This window comes from Paramormyrops kingsleyae, chromosome 2 (genome assembly GCF_048594095.1).
Source record: "Paramormyrops kingsleyae isolate MSU_618 chromosome 2, PKINGS_0.4, whole genome shotgun sequence".
NCBI lineage: Eukaryota > Metazoa > Chordata > Actinopteri > Osteoglossiformes > Mormyridae > Paramormyrops > Paramormyrops kingsleyae.
Window position 1 is genome coordinate 21,655,084 of NC_132798.1, and position 12,402 is coordinate 21,667,485.

Consider the following 12,402-nt stretch of genomic DNA (forward strand, 5'->3'; position numbering starts at 1 on the left):
CGGGTGGGTTTTTTGCATGAAATACGTGCTGACAGTTTGCTCTACTTTGGTGTGACCTTCCCGTTAAACCGCCAGGACCTCGTTAAACTGCTAGGACCTCGTTTTATCGGCTTTGCTGGTTTAACAATTTTAGAAAGAGGCTCAAACGCTTCAACCGACAAACATTTGGCTTAAGCAGAAATCAAAGCTCCCTCCTGTTATAAAAGTAAAAGTAAGACTTGCTAACCTAATACATCTCACATAGTTTCCTAAATGAGGCGTATGAAACACTGCTCAGCCTCCTTATATCCTCTAAACGTGGTCTACATTTCCTGGAATTGCCCCCCCCCCCCCCCCCCCCCACCCACCCAAAAAAAATTAATAAATAAAAAAGCTCACTGTCTGCAGGCTGGCCACCCAGAGTAGTGGTCCTCACATTTCTACGCCTCCCTCAGCAGACAGAGGACCTGCTGGCTGGGGGGGAGGGGGGTTACCTCTCCCCCCGCAACAAGCCCAGATAGCTTGATGTTATCAGCCCCATATGCTGACACGGTCTGATACGTCCAAGAAGCGGACAGAACGACAGTAACCTTTTGCTTATGCATGTTTTTTTTAGCCAGACGCTAGAAAAAAATTATTACTGTTTTTTAAAAATATTTCCTTCACACGTATGTCCACTGAATATTATTCTTGTATGCAAGGTGGAATTAAAGACAGCGCTCATTGTTTAATTTCCATCCTTATAGTGCCCCCTGGTGGGCAATGTTGGCAGAGTTCTCAGTGCTGGGCCTTCCTGCACCCTCACTCCTTCAGATTCTCCTCAGCCACGCCCTGGGCAGACAGCTCTGCCAGCACGTTGTCCATGTATTTGGGGTCTGGGTATCCGTGGCCGGTCAGGTTGGAGCCAAACTCGGTCTTGTGATGGATCTCGTTCCAGACCACCGTGTCCGACTCCCCTGTGGTGCTGGAGGTGCCAATGGTGAAGATGAGCCGCCGGTCCCACGCCATGATCAGCAGCCTCAGGACCTGAGCCCCGCCCACCAGTGAGGCCGTTACACACTGTAGTTCAGAAAGCTCTTGCCAAACATACTTTTAGCTAGACTTGAAGGGTTGATGTCATTGCTCTCGTGGACCAGCTCACAGATCTCATCCATGGCTCCCTCCCTCACCCCCCATGCCAGAACGGACGAGCTCACCTTTCTGCCCTTCTCGTTGTCTGGGAGATAGCAGTGTCTTGGGAAACCCCTGGCGCTGAACTTCTTCCCAGGGTTTGGGTGCTCAGTGGTCTGGTTGGCAAAGCAAAGCAGGACAGTAAGGAATGATGTGGTCTTCCTCATTCATGATACAAACGGGCCTGACAGCTCCACTCTGACTCACTGTGTCCGTGAACCAGCACTACAGATGCATGCATCTTTTAAATAGCTGCTCAACATTCAGGATAAAGCGCACCCCGCAGCCCTACCTGCTACCTCGACAAGGGCATTAAACCTTATTGTCACACTCTGGTACTCTGGCTGTTTTGGAATATCTCACATTGTGTCTCAAGTTGATCAAGCTACAAGCTGCTTGCTCAGACAATACAGATGGAGTCAAGGTGGAGTTTTTTACTCCAGAAAATTATCCTTTTTTTGGATCAATATTAATTCAATCAAAATCACCTTGTTCATAAGCTGCTGACTTACTGCACATTCCACCATCTGCCTGGACCAGACAGGTGACAGTGCTCAGTATGGCTCGAGGAACGTGCTGAGCAGCGATTTCTAAGCGCTTTTGCGCACAGTGTGTTTCTGGGTCTCTGTGTCTCTGGTCCACCATCAGATAGTGACCTTCAGGAGGTAAGGAAGAAGCCCTGTAACCCACTAGCGTTTATCATCCTTCTCTTCTCCTGGTTGGTTGGTTGGTAATGTGCACTTGGCAAGTGGTACCAGGAATATTCTGTTGTGGGGGCTTAACCATGGTCATGGATATCACCCTGACAGAAACAGTACTCCCCGCATCTATCGGTCTGGCCCCAGATGAAGCAAAGTGGGTCACCGACCTGGATACCGGCAGGGATGTCATAGACGATGCGGATGGTTTTGGACTCCAGGTAGCCTGGCAGACTGTGCGGGATGACGTGGTACTCCATCTTCCCTGGAGGCTGGGTGCCTGTCTTCTCCCCGTAGATGGCCTTACAGGTGGGGCACTGCAGGCTGCCATCCTGGGGAGGCAGAGAGGATGTCAGGCTCATTACATGGTGCCCCCACCGGAGCATTTGCTGCATGGCATGCAGCAGCAATTATTGGACTCATCCATCCATCATGACTGCGCATGCAGCCATGCAAACAATAACACATAAAGAACACACAGAGGTAACCTGCAGAAGCAATGGAAAGCAAAATCTGCTGAGAGGAGAACAAGCAAACAAGAGACCTCACAGGCCAGCTGCCCCTCCCACAGGCATGCTAAAGTTATACAATCAGAAAGATTAAAAATACCGCCCCCCAGGCATGACAAACCTATACAATCAGAAGATTAAAAATAACAGCAGCGCAGTGGACGCTGTTCCATAGAACGCCACCCCTGAGACACTAATTATAATCTGATTTTGGTTAAGAAACATTCTCTGGCTTTCACTATAATAGACTGATGTGATCACAAGGGTGCGGAAACATGACCTTTCCTGGGGCTTAAACCAGAAACCTGCTCAAGGCCTTAAGCTCCTGCACGCTGCTGCTTGTTTTCATACAGTTCTGGAAAAAATTAAGAGACCACTCCAAATTTTTTAGAATTGGCATCCTGGTTTAATCGTGGTTCTGCTGGCTGAAAACTACAATGAGCGGCAGATTGCTTCCAGGCCCAAAATTTCTGAGACTGCAGTACATACAGTAAGAACAATGTGAAGCAGGAGCCACTGCAAATGGCCAAAAACTAAATGGGTTGAGGGGAGAAGCGACTGCCTAATGCCAGAGATCCGTCAGCTTATCCAACAGTGCCTCATGAATTGGGGGATCACATAAAGTGACCATCACAAAGAATGGGAAACATGCAGGTGTGAAGTGTACTGATAGGACAAGTTCGTAGAGGCAGGACTGAAGACCCATAAAGCAGGAAAAATGTTGGAGCTTACAAAAAAATGTATATTTTATGCAGAATAATACCCATAAATTGAGAAATGACTGAAATTTTTTTTTTGCTGTGGTCTCAATTTTTTCCAGAGCTGTATAATGCCCTTCCTAGCACATCTGCCCTGAAGTGCTGAACATGATAGAGAGTGATATCTGCCAGACAGGACTGGACACTTAGGAGCCCCCCCGGTTTGGGGGCTCCTCCCCTGCCTGCCGGTGCTCACCTTGTTGCCGTTGTTATACATGGCCACCAGGCACAGCAGGTGGTACATGTGGCCGCACTTTCCCAGCTTGCCCACCAGCTCGGCCTTGATACCCTTGTGGTTCAGCAGGCCGTCGTAGCCGGAAGAGGTCACCAGCCTCTCCATGCAGATGGTGCAGTCCTGGGAGAGGTAGAGTGGGATGGGTGGGCATGGATGTAACTGGAGCCTCAGCCCAGAAAAACATGTGGGTCGTTTGGGTCGTCTCACAGAGCTAGGCTGGCTGACAGGCTGCTGTGTGCTGTCACAATGCTGACTTGGAAATGTCTGCCTGAGAACCTGGCTCTGTCACAATACTGACTCTGCACTGTCTGCCTGAGGACCCAGCGCTGCCCACCTGAGAACCCAGTGCTGTCACGATACCAACCGGCACTAACTGCTTGAGAACCTGGCTCTGTCACAATACCAGCTCTGCACTGTGAACTTAATGACCCAGCGCTATCCACCCAAGGACCCGGTGCTGTCACGATACCAACCGGCACTATCTGCCTGAGAACCTGGCTCTGTCACAATACTGACTCCGCACTGTCAGCCTGAAGAACAAGCACTGTCCACCTGAGGACCCGGTGCTCTCACGATACCGACCCAGCATTGTCTTCCTGAGAACTTGGCTCTGGCACAATACCGACTCTGCACTGTCAACCTGAGGACCCTGTGCTGTTACGATACCAACCTAGCACTGTCTGCCTGAGGACCCGGTGCTATCATGATACCGACCCAGCTTTGTGTGCCTGAGAACCTGGCTGACCCCTTGAGGACCTTGCTCTGTCATGATCCAGCCGAGGACCCAGTGCTGTGACATTACTGACCCGGCACTGTCTGCCTGAGGAGGGCCTCAACCAGACGTCCATGATGCAGTGCTAATATTTTAGCTCACCTCATCAGGAATTATTTTGATTTTCTCGGTGTATCTGCGAACCACATCTTCTGGGTTTTTACCTGTGGGGGGAGAAAACACTGGTTGATGTCAGACACACAGACACATACACATGTTTGTATCCATATCTTTGTGGGGACCATCCATTCATTTTTATGGGAAAAACTATAATCCCACCAACCCTAACCGCTACCCAGCCCAGACCTTAACCATAAGTAACCAAACAAAATACAAGAATTTTTAGTATTATAAAATTAAGTTTCCCCTTATGGGGACCAAAAAAGTAGTCCCCACAACATCAAAATATCATGTTTTTATTCCACCGTGGGGACATGAGCTCAGGAGCTGAAAGCAGGTTTGGATTTGATGCAGGGCCCATGGAAGAGAGACCTCTATATCCCATTTCCTCCTAAAGGAAGCAGCATTGACTTGTTTCTGTCCTGTCGCTTACAACACACCTCAGATGCACCTTCAGAGATACACGCTACACAGAGCATCCAGTCATGCCCCCCATGACTCACAGCTCTAAGAGGCTTAACCTTGGCTGTGAGATATACTTCCTGTGTGTCTGTTTTACGCAAAGCTCATAAACTCACAGGCTGACTGGGATAACAGCCCACAGGATACCTAGATGGAAGAGATCTGAGAGCAAGGAAGAGAGCTGAGGGGACAGTATGCTGGCTCACTGCTACAGCACTACCACAAGTACACACAGACACACACAGACATACAGATACAGATACACACACATATACACACACAGACATACATACAGTACAGATACACCACATACACATATCTATCTCCCTCCTATATGCATGTAAATCCCCTCCAACCCTAACTCTCCACTAATGCCCACTCACCCCTCCTCAGGTGCTTCTTCTTGGTCTTGCGACGGATGCCATTGACTCCCGGCACTGGCTTCATGTCGCTCTTGTTGATGGGTGGGGGGTGCAGGATGGGCTTGGGGGCGCGGGTTAGGCACACAGGCAGCCCTGCCGCACACATCAGGATGCCTGTCATACCTGCAGCGTGGCGAGAGAAAAAAAACGGCCAATGGCAGCTACACAGCCCACCAGAAACTGAGGCAGCACCCCTTCACACCCGTGTGCCCCTTACCTGCCAGGGCTGGGTGTACTGGGCCGGAGCCTGTCAGGTTCTTCACAGGGAGGGCAGGAACTCTGCAAAACAGAGACAACATGGAAAAGAAAAAAATTCAAAGTGAGGCATTAGGTAGGTTTTCACATCCCAGGGCCCTGGGGCTGCTTTTGCTTCAAGTGGGCAACCCATGGCTGTGCTATCTGTCTGTATAAAATGGTGGCTACAAGGCACTTCTGTAAAAACTACCAATGGAGAAGAGCGTGTTAATGACAAAGTAACACCAATAACATGGGCAGAGTGTGGTAAACATCAATGACAAAGTCACACCAATAATATGGGCAAGAGTGTGGTAAACATTAATGACAAAGTAACACCAATGACAGGCAGAGTGTGGTCAACATCAATGACAAAGTCACGCCAATGACATGGGCAGAGTGTAGTAAACATCAATGACAAAGTCACACCAATAACATGGGCAGAGTGTGGTAAACATCAATGACATAGTCACACCAATAACATGGGCAGAGTGTGGTAAACATCAATGATAAAGTCACACCAATAACATGGGCAGAGTGTGGTAAACATCAATGACAAAGTCACACCAATAACATGGGCAGAGTGTGGTAAACATCAATGATAAAGTCACACCAATAACATGGGCTGAGTGTGATAAATATCAATGACAAAGTCACACCAATGACAGGCAGAGTGTGGTAATCATCAATGACAAAGTCACACCAATGACATGGGCAGAGTGTAGTAAACATCAATGACATAGTCACACCAATGACAGACAGTGTGGGGTAAACATCAATGACAGTCACACCAATGACATGGGCAGAGTGTGGTAAACATCAATGACATAGTCACACCAATAACATGGGCAGAGTGTGGTAAACATCAATGATAAAGTCACACCAATAACATGGGCTGAGTGTGATAAATATCAATGACAAAGTCACACCAATGACAGGCAGAGTGTGGTAATCATCAATGACAAAGTCACACCAATGACATGGGCAGAGTGTAGTAAACATCAATGACATAGTCACACCAATGACAGACAGTGTGGGGTAAACATCAATGACAGTCACACCAATGACATGGGCAGAGTGTGGTAAACATCAATGACAAAGTCACACCAATGACAGGCAGAGTGTGGTAAACATCAATGACAAAGTCACACCAATGACAGGCAGAGTGTGGTGAACATCAATGACAAAGTCACACCAATGACATGGGCAGAGTGTGGTGAACATCAATGACAAAGTCACACCAATGACATGGGCAGAGTGTGGTAAATATCAATGACAAAGTCACACCAATGACATGGACAGAGTGTGATAAATATCAATGACAAAGTCATGCCAATAACATGGGCAGAGTGTGTTAAACATGGGCAGAGGAACCCGAATTGGGGACCATCAGGAGGCAGCGGGGGAATGACAAACTGTGGAGACATGCCTCACGTGTTTGAGTATTTCCGTGTATGGCTGAAATAGACAACACATGCACACCAACACAGACAGACAGACAGACACACACACACACAGGTTTGTAATTATATCTTTGTGGGGACTCTCCATTCATTTATATGGGGAAAACTCTAATCCCACCATGACAACCTTAACCCCTACCCAGCCCTAACCTTAACCATAAGTAAAAAATGGTCCCCACAATGTCAAAAAAAGGGTGTAATATGAACCTAATCCTAATCCACACACACACACACACATATGGCTAGATCAGAGGGCCTCTCTGTGCTTTGCAAAACAAAGATTCCCCAAAAACACCACAGCTGATGAACACAGCCCAGGGACCAGGACCAGGATTAACCATCACTGTAGCTGCAAAGATCAACCACTGGGGGGTCATGGCACATCAGAAGGCAGCTATATTAATGGACTGCCACGCATCTGCAAGCTTGAGAACAAGCTAAGATGCTAACATGCTACATGCTATCCTGCCTACATTTTTCTTCCCTCAATATCCAGACCAAAATAAAACAAATTCACTCAGTGACACTTCAGCTAGCTACTGCTTGCAAATCTGGCTGGTCCACTTTGCACTTCCCTAGATAAAGCAGGCAGAGATAGCTTCTAGTCTGCGAGTACCTTGGAGTTCCTCCTGGATGGTTCCTTAGGGATGTTAATCCCTTGCTGCGCTGCCTTATAAATAAATAGTTGCCTAGTGTTGCTTCTTTCCCTGGAGGCCCCACATCTGTGTATTCTGTGAGCCGCCAATTACAATTAGTATAAAAAACAGATGAACAAGGCAGCTGATTATAATCGGACCATGATCACTGGCCTCAAAACACAGAAGATACTTCTCATACTGATTGGCTGCCAGGACTGATAGTCAGAGTCAATCTCATCACAGCACAGCCCACTCTGGGGTGCTGGGTTTTGCTCTATAGCTAACGACAGAAGGAGATCTGTTAACATGCAGGCTTAATTAGCTAGAATGTTGATTATAATCAGCTCTATTGCTCTGTGATAGTAGCAAATTCCCCCATTACAACAACAGCAGAATACGGTCACTGGAGGTAAGTTCACACTTGACTCAAACACAGTGGACCGCTGCATTCACATGGCCCTGTATCATGACCTGACCCTGACCCTAACCTACTCTGTTCATATACGGCTGCTGGAACAGTTATTCTCTAAGCGCTGCTTCCTTGCACTGTCAGGTACAGGGGTCTCCAACTTCGGTCCTGGAGAGTTACTACCCAGTAGGTTTTCTATCCAACCTGGCTTCTGATGACCCACACCAGCTAGTTTCCGATATTTACCTGAGAATAGGTGTGGCTCATCAGCAGCCACTTTCATTTAAGAAGCCAGTCTAATAGCACCACAGCTAATCTGCCCGCTTTCTTGGTATGGCCGGTGCACCACTATGAGATTATGCCACTGGTCCAGCAACTTCCCTGAAGAAACTTGGAATTTCCATGCTTACCATCTAGTGGAGAGTAACCACTGCATACACATTAAGGATAGCTTGTAGAACATAAACCTCGGGGTCAAGGATAGCGCATAGAACATAAACCTCGGGGTCAAGAATAGCTCGTAGAACATAAACCTCGGGGTCATGGATAGTTCGTAGAACATAAACCTCGGGGTCAAGGATAACTCGTAGAACATAAACCTTGAGGTCAAGGATAGCTCATAGAACATAAACCTCGGGGTCAAGGATAACTCGTAGAACATAAACCTTGAGGTCAAGGATAGCTCATAGAACATAAACCTCGGGGTCAAGGATAACTCGTAGAACATAAACCTTGAGGTCAAGGATAGCTCATAGAACATAAACCTCGGGGTCAAGGATTGCTTGTATAATATAAAGATCGGGGTCATGGATCGCTTGTAGAATATGAGCCACAGGGTTAGGGTTAGCAGGTTAAACATAAACCTTGGGGTTAAGGATAGCTCGTAGAACATGAACCCCAGGGTTACGGGTAGCTCATAGAACATGAACCCTAGGGTCAGGCTTAGCAGGTCAAACATAAACCTCGGAGTTAAGGATAGCTTGTAGAACATGAACCCCAGGGTTATGGTTATCAGATTGAACATAAACCTTTTAGGTTGGGGTTTGCTAATCAAACACAATTTCAGTGGTTTCGGATAGCACTTTTAACATAAATCCAAATACAGTTAGCACGTTAAACATACACCCTGGGGTTACGGTTAGCATGCAGAACATAATTGTTCCGGTTTGGATTAGCACGTTGAACATAAACATTTGGGGTTAGCGTTAGCATGTGGCTAACATAATGCTCCTCATAACTTATCTAAACACAAACTCAAGTTAACCTGAAAAAGCCCAATTTAGCTTCCAAGCACTAAAGCATTGTGAGGACGGACAGTGGGGGTGGGGCCTACAGGAGACGAGTGTGTCCGTAACTCCACATTCGCTTTTACAGCCTCCTCTTCCTTGTTAATTCACACTACCAGTGCCCCTACACCCCCTGCCCTGATTTCCCCTTTTGGTCTTAGTTGATACTACCCTGTGGCAGAGTGAAGGCCCCCGTTGCTGGGCGCCTCAGCGTGCCTCCACACGGGCACAGAGGCAGTCGTGTGCCTTGTGCCTCCTAGCCTGTGAAAGTAGGTCAATGGGATGGAAAGGCATTATGGGAGGGAGCCCCCACCATGAGGAGAGAGCCCCCCAGGAGCAGACGGAACCCTGCATGAAGCTTTGCGAATGAAGACTGACTGCCTTACCCTCCATCTTCCTCCTCCTCCATCTTAGCTCCGTGCTGATGATGCCTTACCAAGCTGCTTCCTGTCCCGGCCGCAAACACTGCGCGCGGCAATGGGGAAGTGGAAAGGGGAAGCTTGGGCGGGCCCAGGGTCACATGACTTCCTTCACAACGCCCCCCCCCCCCCACCACAAAGTCACAGGCCTTCTGGCCCTGCGGGGGCTCTTGTCAGGACCCAGTGAAGCAGCAGCTGAAAGCATACTCATGCACAGTCCTCCCCACCCTACCATCATCATCAACTGGTGCAAAACTGATGGAGATTAAATGCAAGCAGCATTCTGGCACGGTGGTCAAGAACAGACTGTTTCAGATTAGAGCTGAGGCAGATGCTTCCTGTTCGGTTATGAGCTGAACAGTGTACAGAGGATGCAGCTTTCAACATGCTTTTGGCCATTTTGCTTTTTGTCGCTTTTTATCTCGAGAAAGAAACTACAAAGCAAACCTAGCTAATAAGTCTTACTACAAAGTTGTAATGCTTTTGAAGTATAACATTTAGGGATGTGCATTCCATCATTGAGGCCATTGCGATACACATCTCAATGCATTGCCAATGATCCAAGACATTAAGGATACATATAAAGCAACTACTAAAGCGATACGATTCCCCCCTACTGAGATGCGATGCTATTTAACATGATGCACTGCATCGCTGGGCAAGCCTCCAACTCACGTGAGACGCCAAGACACTTGAGGAATTGGCCACTGACAGCAGTATTATACATGAGAGATATAGCTTAGACAGGGAGACTCAATCTAAATATAAAATTATTGGTCACATTTCTAAATAATAAAGGCATAGGTCGGGTAAAGAACAACAAGAAGAAAGAAGTCAGGTCAGGTTGGGGAGCAGGCACTGGTGCAGCGTGTTGAGATCCCAGTCAGCGACCCCCCCAGGCAAACATATGGTCCAGCCCCACCCTCCATAAATGGCCATCCATCTGCCACAGCCAGGTGTTACGTGGGTGTCCCCTCGGCCTGCTCCAGCCATTTGGGTCCTCAGCAATGAGGGTCCTGTGAGCTGGATCAGCGTAACTGACGCTCCCTCACAATGCAGGTAATGTGCCTCATTCAGGACTCCTCTAGCAACTGCTTGTTCGACACAAAGTCAAACCAAGGATTCTCCGAAGAGGCACAGTACCGAAGGAGTCCAGTCTCAGTTCACTGGATAGCATCCATGTCCCATAGCCACAGCCATACAGCAAGACAGGGAGCACCAGGACTCTAAAGTTTTGGACCATCCTCTTGCAACGATATCGGGAACGCCTTCTGTCTTTCCAGCCCCCTATGCTCTCTCAATCCATCTGCTGACTTCATAGGAAGAGTCACCAGAGACGTGAATGTCGGTGGTAGGTGAACCTCTCATCGTGGCCGACATTCTCTCTGCAGACAGACATACTGCTGAATGCTATGCCCAAGAGGTCATTAAAGGCCTGGATCTTGGTTTTTATCCAGGACACATGCAAACCCAGACACTCAGACTCCTTGCTCAGTCTCTCAAGAGTCTTGATCAGGGCTGCCATTGACTCGGCAATGGTCAAAGCATCATCAGCAAAGTCAAGATCAGTGAATCTTTCTTCACCAACAGATGCCCCACAGCTGCTGGACCCCATGACCCTGCCCAACACCCAGTCCAGAAGTACTCAACAGAGTAGGAGTAAAAACACACCCCTGACACCCCCAGGATCCACTGGGAAGCAGAGGTGGTTGTACCCATCAAAAAGCATTTTGTTACAAATTACAAATACTTGGTCAACAAATGTAACAAAATAAAATACAAAATACTGGTGTGAGAAAATGTATTTAATTAAAATACAAATAATGTGTAATGTGAAAATACAAAAATACATGTAAAATAGTAACGGTATGATAAATACGTGTAACATTACAGCCTTAGTAATGTGTAGTATTTACAAATACAGCTTGCCCTAACTTTAAACAGAATAATAATTTTGTGATTTACATGTATTATACCATTAATTTGTGAAATGAAAAATGACTTTTGTAACATTAGTAATGTAATGTAAGGTCAACAGGCTGCAGGTTGGGGGGGGGGGGGTTCTGGGAGACGGAACCGCGATACAAATGGCTAGGTCAGGCCCACGACCCTCCCGTTGGAGCACTCTGTGTTGTGTTTTGGTATGCTGGTGATGTGACGAAGAAATTCATATACAAATTCATAAATCGAAGGGCATAAGTCCAGGCATTTAGTACTATATGCACTTTGTGGACAAATAAGCAAATACAGAGTAAGCTATATTGAGTTGAGCACAGAAGAGGATCTTGTATTGGACAGCCAGAAGATGGCGCTGTCTTAACTACTTGCAGACAATGGTTGAGGAGGCTGGGTGTGGTGTGAGGGAAGGGAACAGGCTCCTCCCCTCACGTTGCTACTCCTCTATGATTTGCTGTACATAGAGAACTGAGCCTATGGTTGTCTTTTCTGAGTGTCAGAAAGGTTCACTACAGCAGCGGTTCTCAAACTTTTTTGCACCGTGAACAAATTTTGCCCGCTCATTCACGACCCTACTACTCACTAGTTTAGTGTTAAGCTGTTGCAGACCCAAGACTGGTTTACAAATTTGGGTTGTGACCCATGGGTTAGTAATCGCAGCACTATAGCGTTAAAATGACCATTTCCCAGTTTATAGATAAAACTGTTCTCTTCAAACAGCAGATTACCATAACATTAAAAATCACATTGACGGAATCCCACAAACGGTCAGTGATGGTTAAGGTCAGAGCCAGGGAAATTAAAACATAATGCAGGGAATTCAGAAAGGAGACATTACCCATGTTAGTCACCAAGCGACACGACTAGCGTTT

At 47.2% G+C, this 12,402-nt stretch overlaps 1 protein-coding gene across 4 annotated transcripts in view; it reads right to left on the minus strand.

Moving 5' to 3' along the window:
- Nucleotides 1-342: 342 nt before the first annotated feature.
- The window catches only part of dtx1 (deltex 1, E3 ubiquitin ligase), a 51,712-nt gene continuing 39,652 nt past the window's right edge, over nt 343-12,402 (minus strand). For all 4 annotated transcript variants that reach the window (XM_023803028.2, XM_023803029.2, XM_023803027.2 and 1 more), the window contains 7 exons: nt 5,343-5,404; nt 5,087-5,248; nt 4,224-4,285; nt 3,311-3,469; nt 2,018-2,179; nt 1,176-1,265; nt 343-1,005 (listed from right to left, as the gene is read on the minus strand). In XM_023803028.2, coding sequence (XP_023658796.1) covers nt 781-1,005; nt 1,176-1,265; nt 2,018-2,179; nt 3,311-3,469; nt 4,224-4,285; nt 5,087-5,248; nt 5,343-5,404 — 922 coding nt within the window. In that variant the 3' untranslated portion in view covers nt 343-780. The remainder of the gene's footprint in view (nt 1,006-1,175; nt 1,266-2,017; nt 2,180-3,310; nt 3,470-4,223; nt 4,286-5,086; nt 5,249-5,342; nt 5,405-12,402) is intronic.